This window comes from Rhamphochromis sp. 'chilingali', assembly GCF_963969265.1.
Source record: "Rhamphochromis sp. 'chilingali' genome assembly, chromosome: 10".
NCBI classification, from domain to species: domain Eukaryota; kingdom Metazoa; phylum Chordata; class Actinopteri; order Cichliformes; family Cichlidae; genus Rhamphochromis; species Rhamphochromis sp. 'chilingali'.
In genome coordinates, this window is record NC_137937.1 from 30870506 (window position 1) to 30887993 (window position 17488).

Genomic DNA, 17488 nt, shown 5'->3' on the forward strand with positions numbered 1-17488 from the left:
CCCACTGCTCTCGAACTCACTGCCTTACATTATGAGCCCAGCTTACACCCTTCTATAGCAGAGGACTTTTTTTAGCCTCTGTCTTGTCAATGAACCATGAAACTTTCCAAAAGTGTTCCACTCCAGTGCCTTTCCTGGGATTTCTGCCACTGTTCACATTATCACCCCCAAGTTGGTGTTGCTGCTTTAGGCCTTGGCCTGATGCTGAGACATCACTGGCTGAGGGTACACACAGTCTGCTGCACAGTTGATTGATATTCGCTAATTAAAAGGCAAGCTTTCCCTATTTTTATCTTTTTCTCATTCCTTGACTGTATAATGCCCTGTGTGAAATAGCGCCCTCCTGAATCTCATGTGGTAAATCAGTGGTGAAACATGGCCTAGCACTCCAGGAAGCCTGGCCCAGGCCCAGTTTGCCTCTCTTAATGAATAGAAATAAATTGTTTGACCAATCAGATCAAGCTAAAGTCACACAATCATTTCGATTCACACCAGTCAATTCATTTTATTCACAGAATAGCTACAATCAGAACAGGAAAAAGGGAATTTTCCACCTACTAAACTAGATTTAAAGAAATTGTTTTTTTGTATGTCTCTCTGCCTTTGCCAATTTTTAGTTTTTAGTATATTGTGCTTAAAGAATTTGTCTTCATCATATTCTCATATATATTGTTGGAGCTGTTCACACACAGTGAACACTGAAAGTGAACATTTCAACATGATCTGAATGCATTAGGAACAAAATTACAGCAACTGATCTGATGTCCACAACAAGGGACAGAAGATAGAAAATAAATAAATTATAGTTTTGAACAAAAAAAAAGGTACTTCAAGTTTCTTTCAACCACAATAAGTTTCTTTCAACCACTAAATATCTAACCATTTCACTTCTTTTGTCTCAATTATATAATTGGTATGTGCTATTACTGAATAAAAATGAATGCGCTTGTTTCATCTATGAAGACGATGTGCAGTCTGACCAATTTCCTCTGACCTGAATGGGGAGTGCTGATGGAGCTGCATGAGATCAGATCGGATCGATGAGTTTTGATTTCTGCTGCGACATTCAGACAGTAGATGGATGGATGGATGGATGGATGGATGGATGGATGGATGGATGGATGATGCTATCATGTCAATATGGACCACAAATATTTCCAGCACCTTGTTGAAAGAATGACACAAAGAAAGCAGTGCTACAGGCAAACACAGTCCAACCCGGCACTCGCGAAGAATACCTAAAGAAGTGGCCAGTGAGTGCGTATCAGTTCCTCAACTCCATAATAACACTCGTGCTAGGTGATAGTCCTGATTACTCATTTGCACTTCATCGGACTATGTGTGGCATACAGAATTAGTACCACACTGTGACAGAAACAACTAAACCACAGTCTAGCAATGCAGCCCCATTTCATTTTTACAATGTATTGGCTGACCTAGTCAAGACTGTTAGTTAAAGAAGCTATCTTTTAAGCCAAACCGGAAATAAAAAGGCAACTGAATAATAATAATGTTAAGGCTGAAAAAGATTTAAGAATTAAACATTAAAAAAATGCAGAACAAATTGAGATTGATACCAAAACATGTGAACATTTCTACTGTGGTGAGGAGAAGAATTAGACTATGGGTAACTTTAGAGGTAAACGCCACGCTGTGAGAACTAGAGTGAGGCTACTTTTAGTGTTTCACTTGGTATAACTGTGAACAATTGAATAGTATTAAATGTATACTCATATTAAGGTAGAACTGCATGAGTCATTTGCAGTAACAGAATTGGTACTTTGTTAGTTGCCCCTCTTTGATATTTCATGAGGGGATTCAGCTCATGTGACCTTCTCAAATAACACAACAGGACACCTTGCACGTAGCTGCACAGTAGCAGCCTAGTCAGGCTGGGACAGATTTAACATTTTTATCAAAGTATACACGCAAATACAGATACACATTATTTTAACATTTTCTGTTAATATGCAGTCCTGAAGGGCACCACAAACTGCAGCACAACATCCAGACACGAACCCCATCTGAGTGAATAATGGATGGAGGCAGCCACCCACAGGCTGCAGAGTGATATCATGGCTGCGTCACTTGTGCAGATGAGGGAGAAGGGGTGGGGTGGTTATACCGTGCAGTCTGTAGAGACAGTGAGGAACCTGCTCACAGAGAGGACAGAGGGACGATAACCATGTCAGCCTCCTGGAAGCAGCCGCTTTTTCAGATCTGCCTGCTTTGCGTCTGCTGCAGACACATCAATACAAGTAAATTAATTTTGGGTTTCATTTTTGCTGTGTTTTGTGGTTGTGTTCAAGCTCTGTTCAGCCTTTTCTCTGTTCCACCAAATGGTCCCGTAACCTTGTAAGGGCCAGAACAAAATGTCATAAGATTTTCACATAATTGTGTGCAACATAATTTGGTTTGAAGCATACTGGTAGTGATTGTTTATGATTTTTCACCTTATACATGTGTCTCAAACTGTTTCCCTCAAGACAAATATTTGTAATCATCATAGGATAAAATGTAAAAGGAAAAATCAAAACACTAGGTTACTTAATTATCGTGCTTGCAAAGGATTTTTATATTGATATGATTTTAATTGTCGCCTCATTATGCTTCATTCTGCGATTGTGCATGTGTGTTAGTTTAAGAACTATATAACAGACAAAAGATAAAACCTTAAAGTTACTCAGTGCTTATTTCTTTTTTTTTTGTCTGAATACATTTTAATCCCAATCTTATGATATTTATGTAATTATTTAAGAAAACATCTCTTTGAAAAGATGATGAAGGAAACAACCTTGTTGCCGTTATGTAGAGGACACTTTTCACAGACAGTTACGAGCTGTTTCACACGGCAGCAAAGTAGCAACACTGATATCTGCCTTAAAATCACCTTAAAATATTGGTATAAATAATATTGTACCTTTTGAATTATTTTACACACAGTAAAAGACTCTGTATATTTATACATTTACTTCTTTTCCTGTCAGACACGTTGGGCTCAACCAAAGCGCCACAGGTTCCCACCACTGCTCTTAAAACAACTGTAAAAAGTGTTGTTCTTAAAGGTAATTTCTGCATGTTGTGTTTCCTTATTACTGCTCATGTAAATATGGCTAAAGAACACATGTTGATAAGTTATTTATCTTGTAAAATATTGTGCTATGACAAAGATGTAAGGATTTCCATGTTGTTGTGACCACGTGGCGCTGGATTTAAATTAGAGCCTGATTTTGCCTTGTGTGTGTGTGTGTGTGTGTGTGTGTGTGTGTGTGTGTGTGTGTGTGTGTGTGTGTGTGTGTGTGTGTGTGTGTCCACAGGGTTGAAGCCATTTTTCACACTCAAAATGTGGCTTTAGTATCAGGGTTACAATTAGGTTATGGTTAGATTTAGGGTAAGGGTCAATGGGATGTCCCCATGAAGATACAAACGAGACGTGTGTGTGTGTGTGTGTGTGTGTGTGTGTGTGTGTGTGTGTGTGTGTGTGTGTGTGTGTGTGTGTGTGTGTTTCTAACTGTTCCACAAAACTCCACACAGGTGAAAATCACACAGAGGAAATCCAGCTGCATGAGCCTGTAAATCTAACGCTAGCCTGTACGTGGACTGGGAATCAGAAGAAACTACCAAACATTAGCGTTTATTGGACAAAAGATGGGAAGACGATCCAGGACAGTGAGCGCTCTGTGCAGCTGGAGAATGAGCAGTATACTCTCAAACAAGAGTAAGTACTTCATGTGCATATTTTATCTGACAGCTTTAGAAAATCCACTTTGCAGTTCCCCTCCGAGTGGCTCAAAAACTGTTACAACGTTTTATCAAAAGACCTGAATATATAAAAGGTTTTAAATAGAACTGCAGTGTCAGCTCATGCCTGTCCATGTCAGCTGTAACTATCTTTACATGAAAGTAGGGCAACAGTTTAGTTAAAATAATCAGATAGTTGGAGGACAGGAGCATTTGATTTATTATGTTAATATCTAAAACCCCTCTTTGACTTCTGCTTTACAGTTTCCATATTGTCAGTGAACAAGACCTTGGAAGTTACTCCTGTGTTTTTGGGACTGAAGCACAAATAGATTTTATTTTGGCAGGTAAGGAAATAAACAATGAATCTCTGCAAGACATTTCACAGCTTCATTTGTTTTGCTATCAGCTCCTCAAGTCCCTGCTCAAGCTATTTATAGTGAATATCAATATATAACACTCGACTGAGGCTGTGCAGTGCTGCTATGTCTTCATAAGCATCATCAGCTCAGTCGTTTTCCTCCAGCTCCACAGATCAGTGAGGTGCGAGACAAGCCGATAGTCAGCTATCTGGGGGACTTTGTGGTGATTTATTGTAAAATGGAGGAAACCAAACCAGAGCCCAGAACCTGGACCTGGTATAAAGTCAATGGGACAGAAAAGGTAAGCTGCTCAGAGCCGGTACAGTTGTGTCACTGATCATTTTTAATTGACATTCCTTCAAGTAGGATTTCTTATGTTCATCTCCCATGTTTTTATTCTCAAGAATATTCTTCAAGAGCAGCTTTGCATGTTACACATCTTGAATTATCCTTATTTATCTTAATTATCTTATACCAAACAAAGTGTCTATTTTTAACAGCTCCTCATATTTTGTGAAAGTCGAAGTAAACCTTTTCATTACTGTTCATAGGTGGATGGTTTATCCTTTTATCCATATTCCTCATGTTTGGTCTTTTTCTGCATAAGATCCTATAAATGAACATGAGCAGGCATTAAAGCACAGTGGTGGGAAACATTAGAGCTTGTACTTATGATAAATTACCTGTATTTATGACACAATACATGCGTTTCCAGAATGTGCTGGGGCAGTGGGGGAAATATGTGCAAGTGTGCATACTTTTTAAAGCTTGTCATGCTTTATATTATGCATGCTAAATACACATTTTCAGTATCTAGTAGTTATAGCTGTTTGTAATGGGATAACAAGTTCAGTATTACTGATATTTTAATTGTGCCTGTAATGTGATGCAGTATTAGTTTAAGATAATAGATGCAATGGATAACATCCCAATGGACTGGGGTCTTCTTTTAACTTGATTTATTTATCTGATTTTTTGTTGTGTGGGTCATTTTATCTTTTTAAGTGGAAAAAATAAAAAGCAAAAACCTACAACGCTCCTGTTGGGAGGCAGGTTGGGTGTCAAATGGGATCATAGCACAGCTTTGTGAATCTTTCCTTTTAATTCTCCTTCTTTTCCCTCATTTGGCTTCAAAGACATTTAAATTTGTTGTTGTTACTGTGTCGTTCAGCAAAATCCAGACGGTGTCATGTTAACGTATGTTGATATATATGGGAACAGATCCTCGTTGTTGAAGAGCCTCAGCGCTATGAAATCCACAATGAAGGGTGGAAGACGAAGCTGAAGATCAGCAACCTGACAGATGAAGACTCTGGCTCCTATTACTGTGGGGCGGTGTACCGCGTCGGCACCTCAGTGAGCCATGTGGAGCTCAAGGTCAGTAAACCTTGTGGAGCTGTCAGTAAACAAAAGGAACTCTGTACCTGTACAGCCCCTGAGCAGTTTGTAATTCAGACCCAGGATTCATTATTAGTTTGATAATAAATAAATAATTTGTCTCTCTTTGCATCCCTTTTTTTTTTAAACTCACTGGTTACTGCTTTTGTAAAATAAAAAAAATATGTTATTAATCATGGCCTGTCATGATTGGTCTGGTGAACCACTGAGAGCCCAACTCCACAGGCTTCAAACTACAAAAACTACTCAAACATATAAAGCTTTTAAAACTACTTGGCAGAATAGACACCGAGTGCGGTCTACTAATCCCATAAGATAAAACATCTGTACTTCTTTCCTGTGGATGTGACTGAAAACAGTAGGAGTAGTGATATATAATATTTCCTCTTTCTGTACTGAAGATTATCAGCTTCATTGAGCCCCTGAAACCCTTCTTAACCATCCTGGCTGAAGTTATCGTGCTGGTCACTGCCATCCTGCTCTACGAGAAAATTCATTCCAGGAAGAACAACACAGAAGAGGGTAGATAAACATCATCCAGCTCTTATTTGTATCACTATCATATACTTTTTGCAACATTTTATGACAAAACTTATTTTTAACTTGTATTTATCGGTCTCATTCTCAGAAAATCTGCCGAACGGCAACCAAAAGAACGAGCTGTGAGTACAATGACGCAGTTTTTCTTTTAAGATACTTGCAGATTTCATAATCCAAGAATGACTTCTCTTTTTTTTCTGTCAGGCCTCAGGAAGAAGCTAAGGAGCTGGAGGGTAATACGTCCATGAGGCAGCGCAAAGTTTAAAGACTGCAGCCAGCTTTAAAACTCATTTTTAAAAGTGAACGCTAGCAACATTTATACGGTTATTGTGGCATCTGTTATAACTGCATCACTTTGTTTCAACACTCAGAGTGCAACAGCTTCCAGCTAATCAACACTCGAGTTTGCAACACAAGTGGCCTCTTTCCTTTCCTGTTTACTTCCTGTGCAGAAACCCAGACATGCTTCTCTTGACACATCACGTCATCTTTGTCCCCTCCCCTTTCTCATAACAGAAGTGACTTTCTCTTCTTGTTGGCAACACCGTAAACTTCAAATGACTTTTACCCGTTTTTCTTCTCTGTGGTTCGTAGCAGTGCCTTACACTCTTTGACTAACCTTTCACTGTGCTTCCAATGACTTTTGTCCTTGCAGTAATCTATCTACAGTACTTGAATAACATGTAAATCAAAATATATCTTCACATATTCATCATATTTGTGCATCTGTTTTGCGTTTACGTGTAGGAGAATAGTCACAGAGTCATAGTTTCTTCCCCAAAAATGACTGCACCGTATGCAAACAAGCCGATTAAAAACTACACAAACCACCGTTTCAGTGTTGGATTCATTTGAAACTTATTTCCGAGCACTAAAGAAACACTTCAAAAATGTGTCTGTTAACACGTCAGCAGAGCAGTCAACAGAAAAAAAAGTTTAGGATGGATTAAGCAACAATAACAAGAGTCAGTTTTGAAAATCCGCCATTTATTATTTTTTCTATAAATACAGTGGATGTTTTTGTCCTGAATAACCTTTGTACTTCCTCTTCCCCACGGAGAAAAGCTAAGCTATACCACGACACACAATCGTGTAGACCGTTGTAGCTGTGACCACAGCGAGAGGCGACACACCCTCAGCTGCGACTGTCAGAAACAAATCTGTATCACTGCATTTAGAAAGTAAACTAGAGCGGCTCGTTCCTCAGCCTGTGTGAGACATGCTGAGTTTGGCTGGAGTTAATGAATTTACTTAAATGTGTTGAAGCTACTATATTTCTGAACTCTTGTTGTGTGCCGCCAACACGTCTGTCGCAGAAACAGCCCAGGCTGAGATGACGGGAGTCAGAAATATGTATTCATACAACAGATTCGCCCAAGATGCTACAGATATTTGTTAAATTATTGCTTCTGTCTATGCTTCCCTTAACTCTGTGTATAATACCCAACACACGCAAATATCCATTGTGACCTTTCAGGCCTCTGTAATAATCAGGGATGTGTACACAGTATTTTTTCAGTACTTACTTTCACAGGAATACAGATTCTTCTTTTTTCAACATTACATTTCATACAAACTGGCAAACTTCACTCCCATCTTGCTCTTTAGAGAACAAAATCTTAAGTGAAATCTGCCTAAAGATTTCCACCCCTTCCCTTACAATCCAACTACGGCTGATTCATGAAGAATTGAACCAGAAGCTTGACGACGCCGTCGTTCAGTCCCACCACCTCTCCGTCCTGCACGCTCTCGTACAGTCGCAGGCTCTCTGTGCCCCACAGGAGGTTTTTCCTGGGGTTGTTGGCGTCAGTCTCCACAGAGAGCGCAACTGTGTTCAGCTGGTAGCAGAAGAAGGAGAAGAAGTGGCCGTCTGTGATCACGGCCTGGGACACGAAGGGTCTGGTGACATCCTCGTAGTTCCAGAAACCTACAGCGGGGAGAGGGAAGCATCAACACGAGCTACGCCTTCTCTCAGATTTAAAGCCAAATGTAGACCACTGCAGTAATCCCATATTCCTGTATCAGCGTTATTCCTGCAGCATCATGAGTAATGCCACTGACCAGTCACTTTGTTAGCTCTGCAGCTCTGGAGGAAACAGACTAAACATAGTGGATATGTCATAGATTTGTCCTGTAACACTGCGTGTCCACAGGTGGAACAAGACACCCCTTAATATTACATTTGTTAAACACTTAGTTATTATTTTTGAAAATTTATTTCAACCTGAAGCATGATCAGACTTTTGGTCAGAAAGCTTTGCTGCAAAAAGGCAAACTTCTCCCCCCAAAAGTCACAAAGCTATGACATCACAGAACGTGATTGGTCGGCTGCAATGACGATTCTGGACCAATATTAATTATGATAGTCGACACATACCCAGAGATTTCAGAGACACTATAGCACTGCCAGGCTAATAAAAAGCAAAACAACGCTCACTGCCACTTCATTAGGTACACTTGGCTACTAAGTGGATGATCGCCTTTCGCCTTACGTCTTCATTGCATAGATTCATCGAGGTTCTGGAAACATTTCTCAGATTGGTCAATAGTGACACGACCGCACAACTGTTACTGCAAATTTGTCAGCTGCACATCCATGATGTAAATCTTCTGTTCCAACACATCCAAATGGTTCTCTATTGAATTGATATCTGGTGACTGTAGAGGCCATTTGAGTACAGAGAACTCATTTTCATGTTCAAGAAACCAGTTTGAGATGATTTGAGCTTCGTGATGGGAAGCAGCCATCAGAAGATGGGTACACTGTGGTCATAACGGGATGGACACGTCCAGCAATACTCAGGCAGGCTGTGATTTTGTAAAGGATGCTCAAATGGTACCAAAAGAAGCAAAGTGTGCCATTCAAATATCCCCCACATCATTAAACTACCACCACTACCAGGCTCAACCGTTAATGCAGAGTGGGATGGATCCATGCTTTTATGTTGTACTCTACCACCTGAATGTCACAGCAGAGTTCAAGACTGATGGATTTTGAGTTACTGTTGCAACTGAAACAGTCTGACCAATCTCCTCCTGCCTCAGCCAGCTGCTCACTGGAATTTTCTTTGTAGATCATCAGTTTCTGAAATACTAACACCAGGCTGAAGGAAATAGTTACGCCAGAATCCTTCGTATTAAGAAATGCTAAAGACTTTGCGTTGACTTAAGAATTTCAGAAGTTTCCGGTGTATGAGGAACAACGAACGACACCATGCCCATTCAAAGTCACTTAAACCACCTTTCTTCCTCATTTTGATGCTTGGTTTGAACTTTAGCAGCTCTTGACCGCATCTTCATGCCTAAATGCACTGAAATGCTGCCGATAGATGCTGATAGATATTATTGTGTGGCTGGTGAGTGTGTGACCTTTTTAGAAAATGTTTAGAAACCAACTTGAACATAAAGAAAAAGCTTTTCATGATGACATTTGCTCTGTTAACTTTCTGACATGTCTTTAAATCTCTTCAGCGAACAAAGTAAATCAACTACATGAAGACATAAATATGTATTGTAATGTTTTATAAACACAGCATCTCAGTTCTGTTGCACCTTTGCTGTGTTAGGAACTCACCTTGGTACATGGCCTGAGCTCCTGTCCAGGCGAAGAGGCTGGCGAGCGCGTTGGCTCTGAGGAAAACCTCCACTTGGTCAGCCTGCTGCTGCCGAATCATCCGGTCTCTGTGGTATCGGTCGGGCACCAGGTGGAACTGAGTGTGACCGTAGCACACTGGGTCTGGTAGCTTTGCACCTTTAAATGAAACAGAGAGGCTTGTTATAAACAGAAAGTAGAGGGGATTAATAAAGAAAAAAATGAGCCAAACACTGGGTAACCTCTGTGATAATGAAAACTTCAAATATAAAACCACCTGCAGCTACATTATTATCATACTTTGCTATAGAAGCAGAAAGATTAAAAACAAGCAAGGTTGGGGTTAAAATAATTGTTCTCAAAAAACAATCTATACCTTTTACTAAATACCAGTCAGTTCCACATTGGCGCCCCCTGCTGACCATTACGATAAGTAAATAATGAGAAAAATCAACCTGATGACCTGTTAGTGAGACCAGAATTACAATTTGGGAACGAATCAGTTTGCCTTTGGGACAGTGGCCAGTTTTTGGGGCTCTGGGTTAAGGCAGTATATATATATTTTCTACCTCCTTTGCTCCCTACACGGACTGTTTTACTGAGCTTGCAACTAAAATCTGTTCAAACATGACTGATCGATAGAATCAGATATATTATAATAAAGGGAGACGGGACATTCAAAGAATCCCGAAATAAGATTTATGGGAGATTTCCGTGGCAGCAAAGATGGTGGCAGGAGTGATAAAAAAAAAAACTATAGGAAAAAAAAAGAAAAACAGCTTTTCAAAGTCTGATTTTAGGGCAAAGTCAGCAAACTTAAAGTAGTTTTGATTCGATTTGAAACACAGTGTCCACAGGGCTTTTTGCTAAAACATAGTGGTGCTGTGGCTGTGTGTCATCAGATTAGCAGGATTAAAAAAATGTGATCATGTTTACTAACCAGGAACATGTACTCACTAGACTGAAAAACATGTCTAGAACCACCTAGCACAGCCTGCATGACCCACATCATTGTTTCACCTGTGAAGATGTTGTTGTCGTACTGCCTTCTGAACAGCGGCATCACATTGGGACGAAGCGTGATCTCTGGAACTTCAGCTGCATGGGAGGCTTCCAGCGGCATAAACTAAAAGTAAATACGATTTGACAAAGTAATTTGATCAAATTAATTTGCAAGCCCAACTTGCAAGATAGGCCGTCTAGAGCCCATGGGCCCATTCAGTCTCCCCCAAACTCCCCCTTGTGGTAATAATGTTGAATATATACACAAATAACTGCAGAACTCTGAGTGAAGTCCATTGAGTATTTGACAAGATCAGAAAATTGCTATATAACTGCAGAAAAAGCGATGCTTTAAATGTGTGAATCTGGATTAAAACCTTTTAACACTGCGATGAGACGCAATATAATAAAGTAGAATTAAATATATAATGACAACATCACTGAAAAACATTTTAAGTGGTTTGTGTGATTTCCCCCCACTATGCAAGGCCATCAAAAACCCTTGCTGTGCATCTATTGCTATTACATGATCCATGTGGTCTGAAAAGGACGCCTACCTGAGGCAACTGTTGGGTTACTCTGATCTGACTGTGTGGGCGGTCGTCGATCTGGAACCTGGTTGGCTCGAGGTGGCGTTTCCGATGTCCCTTTGGGATAATTCTCTGACCCCTCCTCCAATAAAAGTTCACCTGGGGACTGAGATCTAAGAAAACAAATATAGATCAACATTAGAGGACTAGGATCGTTAAGTAGAAAAACATAGCACTCATACTTCATGCTATCTGGAACTCCTTGTCTTTTTGTTTTGAGCAATAAAACTTGTTAATATCTTCGTATTATTTTGGCAATAGTCATAAGATTATTATAATAAAGGCTGGACTTTTAAGATAAGATAAGATAAGATAAGATAGAACTTTATTAATCCCTCGGGTGGGTTCCTCTGGGAAATTCGACTTCCAAAAAGCACAGCAACGACCGAAGTTACAGTTACAGAATTGTTATATATATATATATATATATATATATATATATATATATACACACACACACACACACACACACACATATATAAATACAGAGACAAATATAAATAAAATATACAAAGGGGATAAATAGAATAAATAGGAATAAAAAATAAAAATACAAGTGAATTGCACATTTCAAGTATTGAGTCTATTGCACTGTTGACTATTTACAAAAAGTATTGCACAAGGTATTGTACAGTGAGGTGAAGAGGCACTACAGCTTAGTTGTTCCCCCCTCCTTTGTCCTCCTGTTTCCCCTTTTGTGATATGATAAGTTTCAGATTTTAATGGGCCACTCTAGTCGAGTTTTGTTTTTGCCCGAAACAACAAATCTACTTGGAACGTTTGTTGCTATATAAGTCTGTGTTGTTCACTATGAATGCCTTTATTTTCCTGAAGGTATCCACACCACTAACTACAGCGTCTTTAGTTCCACTTCATCATACACACCCAGACTGGAAAGCTGCAGCAGTGGGTTGTATTTAGCCAAACTGTAGGTGAGTCCAGACACCAGGCTCCTCAGAAAAGGTCCGACCACCTGCTCTTGGTGTCTGTACATGAAAGGCTTGCGTTTCCTAAATTGCCAGTGCTCTTGCAGGATCACACGGGTCACCAAGGAGCGTATGTCCGCGAACGCATCATCGTCGATTCCTGGAACCGCGGCTGTGGTCTTCTCCAAGCCCGGGGTGAATTTCTCGGGCAGGCCCGGGATGTACGCGGTTTTAGTGAAGTGCTGGTACCATCTGTCTGCGTTCCGTGCGAAAGTTTGAGGGTAAACTACAAATTTCTCCCGCTGGATGCGAGTGATGAGGGACAGCTTGTCCTCCACGGAGGAGGTGCATATCTTCTTCACCCGTTCCTCAATCTGTCGCCGCCGCGCAGATTTACTTTTAGCCGTTAGAGAGGGGACTATTGGAGGGTACGCTGGCTCCTTGACCGAAACGTCAGTGTGGACAAGCTTTTGGCTTCTAAAAGGAAACAAGTTTCTGGGGAACAGCAAGGGTAGCCGTGTGCGGGCCGCCATGTTTGCTTAACTTCTTCACTTTTCGTTGACACACAAACTAACAGTCTTTCAGAGCAGCGCCCCCTTGCGGAAAAAAGAGCCAGACTGAATGCTAACGCCTACATAAAGTAATATAAGTCAAAACTTAGACCGGTATTAAAGAACATTACATTTAATTTTATTTACTTGTGGCAGTGGTCTTGTAATTTAATAAAATGGTCGTGTAATTTAATAAAGCTTAGCTTGTATTAGCATTATGTTTAGCCTCTGAGAACGTTGAGGGTCTTGAATGAAGCCCTGTCGCGTAAACGATGGTGCATTTACGTTGACTCAGAAATTTCGGAATTTGTAGTTGAACGGGCTAAAAACGTGGGTACAAATCTAAAACGTTCGCTAAACGTTGAAACCAAAATCATTCAAAACTATAGCAAAAAACGTCATACTCGTGTTACACTGTGTATTTTCTATGTAGCTTATTGTAAACGGTGGCAGACGCTAGTAGAGATTTGATGCAGCATGAACAATCCAAACGGTAGGGGAGTACCCGAAGGCTACGTCAAAGTTGGACTTTTAAGACTGTGCAACGGCTCTGGTGAGGTGCAGTGTTTTTGTCAATAAACAGGCTGTTCGGCCTTTAAAAATATATAGACACAAAATTATTTCCACCAAAACTGTAAAAGCCAGCTATGTACTGTCGTCAGATTTTGCGGACACCATTGTTCGGGACAAGAGCGGCTAAGCTCAGCCGTTTCCCCCATGTTTGTCGAAGCGAGGTATCTGCTATCAAAATAAACCGTCCTGTTGTCATTCTTGTCAACATATTCCTTTCATTAGCTGCTGCACAGCATGTTGACAATACCTGTCCTACTGGTGGTGGCTGTGGTGAACCTGCAGTGCCCCACCACCACCAAGAGGTTTGGTTTCATTGCGACACGTACTTAAAGCAGCTTTTTGATTTCCCCATGTGTGATGCATGCCTGTTGTTCACCCCCAGAGACCCCTGTGCACCAAAAGTGACGAGGTGAGGCTGGCAGAGGAAGCCAGCAAGAAGTACGGCTCCCCAGCTCCAACCATCTTCTCCAAAGTGATCGACAAAAGCATCCCTGCAGATATCATTTATGAGGATGAAAAGGTACAGTCTGAGCTCATAAATAAACATTTTGTGGTTACATTTCTGCAGTTCAGTCCTTCATATATAAGATTTTTTTTTTCTGTGTTTATCAGTGTTTGGCATTCAGGGATATCAGTCCACAGGCGCCTGTTCACTTCCTGGTTATTCCAAGGATTCCTATTCCCAGAATAAGTGAGGCCAAAGATGATGACGCTGAGGTAAACTGGTGTTTTCTTGTCTAGACTCTCAGATCATGTCACAAGCAGTGAGATTGTGCAGCACATGCTCCCTTTTTATAAGTCTATGTTTTTTACTATTTGACATGTCTGTGAGATTAATTTCCAGAGCATTTAAGAACCAGCTCACCCCAAACTGTTGTCACAGCACTGGAAGAAATCTATAGGTGAAGCACTAAAGGCACTACCTTTCCCTCATTTGAAACCAGTACTACCCAGAGTGTAGCCTTAAACCAGGGTCTTGGACCAAAGAGCAGGTTAAATATGCCCAGATGTTCTTTTGTTTTCTGGCTTTCCTAATGTAACAACCAGTATGAGTGTTTTTGCATTGAATGGGCAGTGTTGACATCAAATAACCAGCAACAAATGTGGGCTGGTCTGCAGCCTCATATTTCCCACAAGGGAAGCAACCTATAATCCTAAATAGATATCAGGTAAATAAAATAATATAGCAGGGAAGTTGTAAAGGAGTCGAGCCGTCCAGATTAAAATTCAAACACAGATTAGGTAGATATACAGACAGATATTACTGTTGTTATCTAGATTCCCTTGTTTAACAGTCTAAGAATAAAGAAGAAATCTAAAAACAGAAGGCGTATACTACTTTTAAATCAGATTTAAAAAAAAAAAAAATCAACAAGCACAAATATGTGTTCTGTTTTAGGATTTGATAGTAACACTTATAGAGCAATAACATTGTTGTAAAATTGGAAAAAGAAAACAAATCAACAAATAGTTTCTTGTATGAATCTGTTGTTATTATTGGTGCTCATTACCAAAAGACAAAGACTTCAGACGATATTTAAAAAACTTTAAAACCTCCTACTGTACGTGCACAGACGTCTGAGGAATCCTTCACGAAAGGTGACGCTATTTCCTGGAGATCTGAGTGGTCAGTAGGCGTTGATTTCATACTTGATGATTACTGATCTGGAACGTAACTTGCTCTAGTCCAGGTTAGTATCACAGCAAGTTACCATGTAAGAAGTAGTTCAGAAATCCCAGGATCAGTCCCGAAGTTGGATGAGCCTGCTGTAGGTCTCACATCCAGTTTGGTCTCCTCTGTGACCGGACACGCTAAATATTAATCTTTAAGAAGTCATAACTGCTTCATTTACAGCTCACTGTCGACTGGAAATAATCTCTGCAGCTCTCCTTTTCTCCACTTTCAGCTCTTAGGACATTTATTGGTTGTTGCCAAAAATGTGGCAAAGCAAGAATCTCTGACTGAAGGGTACAGAGTGGGTAAGTTAGACCATTTTACCGTAATGATTCTCCAGACATTAATGTGACTATACAGACTGTTTGTTTACATCCACACTGAATTCCCAGTGATCAACGACGGGAAGCACGGTGCTCAGTCCGTCTACCACCTTCACATCCACGTCCTGGGAGGAAGACAGATGAAATGGCCACCAGGATAAGGGCTTCACATTTACTGTGGTGTCTCAGTTTAATCCAATAATAATGGCATAATACCTGTTTATACACAAAGCTGATGTCAATGTAAATATGTTGGAAAAAATGTGTGAAAAGGAAAAGTCAGAAGTTGATGTTTGATATGGCTGCAAATAAAGACACATTCTGTTATGGAACAATAAAGCTCAAGTCAGTTCTTTAATCTCTAATCAAGTCAGGATACTGTTACCATGGTAGCAGCTCACATTTAAGAGCAAAGATTCAAAACAACGAGGTCAGATATGTGCGAGTAATCCCTCTCAGAGGAAAAGTTCATGCTTCACTCTGCCCAGAAACACTCAGCTTCAGGCAGTTTATTCCTTCACCCACCTGCTCTTCAAACCTTCTCAACAGCTCATTTCAGACAGCAAATGAACTGAGGAGCTACGCCCAAGCCCAGGATAAGATTAATTATATAATGTTATACTAATGCTTTAACAGTAATGAAGTGTTTGAGGTTGCCATGCTGTGGAAAATCCTCCTCCTCCTGCAACCCCCCACAGGATAGTGTAACCTCGGGAACGGAGCTGCAAATATATATGTGTGATATAAGCATATATTAACTAATAAACCTAGACAGTAAATACAAGTGACCTGCCCAGACTGTACTCAACACCTTTTAAACTTGTATTTGTTTTCTTTTAAAACACTTGAGTTATTTTTATATTTGCTTTCTTATGTGTGGGCCCTTTGATTTGACACCCTGTAGGGGTTAAATGTTTTGCTCCTAGAACGAACTTGCTGTATTGCTGTAAAGCACTAATAAGTAGTAAGCTTTCCGTAGTTGTTAATAAGGAAGAAACCTTTAAAACTGCAAAAAGTTTGATGTTTTAAGTATTTTTGTTTCACACTTTGCACTGAACACAAGTCAGCAATGTTCGTCCACTGGAGACGTTTCATAATAGAGAAATGTATATGGTCTATTATGTAATAACCATTATTATCTCTGTGGAGCCTTATCACAAATTGGACCCCGTTTAAAGGGAGGCAGTCTGCAGCTCATTTTTGTGTGTATTTTAGTGTCCGTCTGGTCGGTATGGCTGCTGGCACTGATGAAGCCCCTGATTAATGGTTCAAACACATGGCTTGTGCCCAGACTACCACTGTGAGTCACAGTTGGAGTGGCTATGGTGTGACTAGGTGGTATGATTCAGTGACCTTAGTTCCTGTGAGCAAGGTAACCATGTGTCAAAAGCATAACTTTTCCCCTATATTTGCTTAGAAAACAGTGTTCACTGCCTTTAATGGTGCAGGGAGGATAGAAGATGGTTAAAAGAGGACTCTGTTAATGATTAAATATTTCTTTTCCATTATCGTTTCTTATTGATTTCTTTTTATATCTCAGAAAAGAACTAAAGAGATTTTTTTTTTAAAGGAATGCATCCTTTTTTATTGCTGACATCTCCTTTTTCTTGATGTGCCAATAAAGTCAGGTGGGCAAAGATTTGCACAAGTTGTCCTTATGCTGAAAACTTTGTTGTTGTTGTTTTTTGCTAGGTCAAAGTATCGCCTCATAAACCCAGAGAGATATCATCTAGTTTTATAATCTATTTCTATGACCGGCCTCATCCTTCATGTGATAATAACCGCCATCACAAGTTTAACTGAGACAATAAACACTTTAATAATACCCCCACCCATCAAAGTTTTGTTATCTTATTGGATGCTTGACACATAATCCTGCAACTGAATATAACCAGTGCCTATAGCTGTTAGAAACTCCAAACAAAGCTACAAGCAGATCTGAAACCCACTGGATTAAACTCACTTCTTTTTAGTGCAAATCCAAACTTTTTTTAGCCAGTTCTCCTTGTACAGCTCTATCTGGTTGACACAACCTCTGCAGGAGGTGTTGAAAGGATTGTGCAAGTCTCGTGAGACCAAGGAACACGTCAATCTTATCAAAATCCCCTGTGCGTTGATATTTACCCCAGGGGGCAACATCTGTGAACCTGCATTGAGCAAAGGTTGATGCAATTTTGTCTCACACCTGACTGCAGCCTTGAAGTTGATGCCACTT

General features: G+C 40.1%; 3 protein-coding genes across 5 annotated transcripts; 2 read left to right on the top strand and 1 right to left on the bottom strand.

Annotated features, from left to right (window-relative positions):
• Nucleotides 1–2144: 2144 nt before the first annotated feature.
• Nucleotides 2145–6857, top strand: emb (embigin). The gene is made up of 9 exons (XM_080894803.1): nt 2145–2258; nt 2988–3065; nt 3535–3718; nt 4006–4088; nt 4268–4404; nt 5325–5480; nt 5903–6023; nt 6130–6163; nt 6246–6857. The coding sequence occupies exons 1-9, from the start codon at nt 2186–2188 to the stop codon at nt 6304–6306; spliced, it is 927 nt and encodes a 308-aa protein (XP_080750929.1). The 5' UTR covers nt 2145–2185; the 3' UTR covers nt 6307–6857.
• Nucleotides 6858–7007: 150 nt separating this feature from the next.
• mrps30 (mitochondrial ribosomal protein S30) lies at nt 7008–12709 on the bottom strand. Its single transcript, XM_080893823.1, has 5 exons — nt 12111–12709; nt 11193–11338; nt 10654–10759; nt 9616–9792; nt 7008–7968 (listed from the first exon to the last, which is right to left on the bottom strand). Exons 1-5 carry the CDS (start codon nt 12682–12684, stop codon nt 7709–7711), a joined length of 1263 nt encoding a protein of 420 aa, XP_080749949.1. The 5' UTR covers nt 12685–12709; the 3' UTR covers nt 7008–7708.
• A 135-nt stretch (nt 12710–12844) lies between these two features.
• Nucleotides 12845–15628, top strand: hint2 (histidine triad nucleotide binding protein 2). 3 transcript variants are annotated; one of them, XM_080893824.1, is made up of 5 exons: nt 12845–13577; nt 13658–13795; nt 13888–13992; nt 15183–15255; nt 15343–15628. In XM_080893824.1, exons 1-5 carry the CDS (start codon nt 13350–13352, stop codon nt 15432–15434), a joined length of 636 nt encoding a protein of 211 aa, XP_080749950.1. In that variant the 5' UTR covers nt 12845–13349; the 3' UTR covers nt 15435–15628. The 3 variants fall into 3 exon arrangements, with proteins under 3 accessions (XP_080749950.1, XP_080749952.1, XP_080749951.1); XM_080893826.1 differs by having other exon boundaries at nt 12999–13260; nt 15343–15624; XM_080893825.1 differs by having other exon boundaries at nt 13002–13436; nt 15343–15623.
• Nucleotides 15629–17488: the final 1860 nt, after the last annotated feature.

What these genes read in the sequence shown, in the direction of transcription:
- emb (XM_080894803.1), top strand. Translation starts at nt 2,186, where the DNA reads ATGTCAGCCTCCTGGAAGCAGCCGCTTTTTCAGATCTGCCTGCTTTGC. An exon ending in AATAGATTTTATTTTGGCAG is followed by an intron (nt 4,089 to 4,267) that starts GTAAGGAAATAA and finishes GTTTTCCTCCAG; the next exon opens with CTCCACAGATCAGTGAGGTG. An exon ending in GGCAACCAAAAGAACGAGCT is followed by an intron (nt 6,164 to 6,245) that starts GTGAGTACAATG and finishes TTTTTCTGTCAG; the next exon opens with GCCTCAGGAAGAAGCTAAGG.
- mrps30 (XM_080893823.1), bottom strand. Translation starts at nt 12,684, where the DNA reads ATGGCGGCCCGCACACGGCTACCCTTGCTGTTCCCCAGAAACTTGTTT. An exon ending in GCTGCAGCTTTCCAGTCTGG is followed by an intron (nt 11,339 to 12,110) that starts GTGTGTATGATG and finishes TTGTTTTCTTAG; the next exon opens with ATCTCAGTCCCCAGGTGAAC. An exon ending in AGCTCAGGCCATGTACCAAG is followed by an intron (nt 7,969 to 9,615) that starts GTGAGTTCCTAA and finishes TCCCCGCTGTAG; the next exon opens with GTTTCTGGAACTACGAGGAT.
- hint2 (XM_080893824.1), top strand. Translation starts at nt 13,350, where the DNA reads ATGTACTGTCGTCAGATTTTGCGGACACCATTGTTCGGGACAAGAGCG. An exon ending in TGCCCCACCACCACCAAGAG is followed by an intron (nt 13,578 to 13,657) that starts GTTTGGTTTCAT and finishes GTTCACCCCCAG; the next exon opens with AGACCCCTGTGCACCAAAAG. An exon ending in TCATTTATGAGGATGAAAAG is followed by an intron (nt 13,796 to 13,887) that starts GTACAGTCTGAG and finishes TGTGTTTATCAG; the next exon opens with TGTTTGGCATTCAGGGATAT.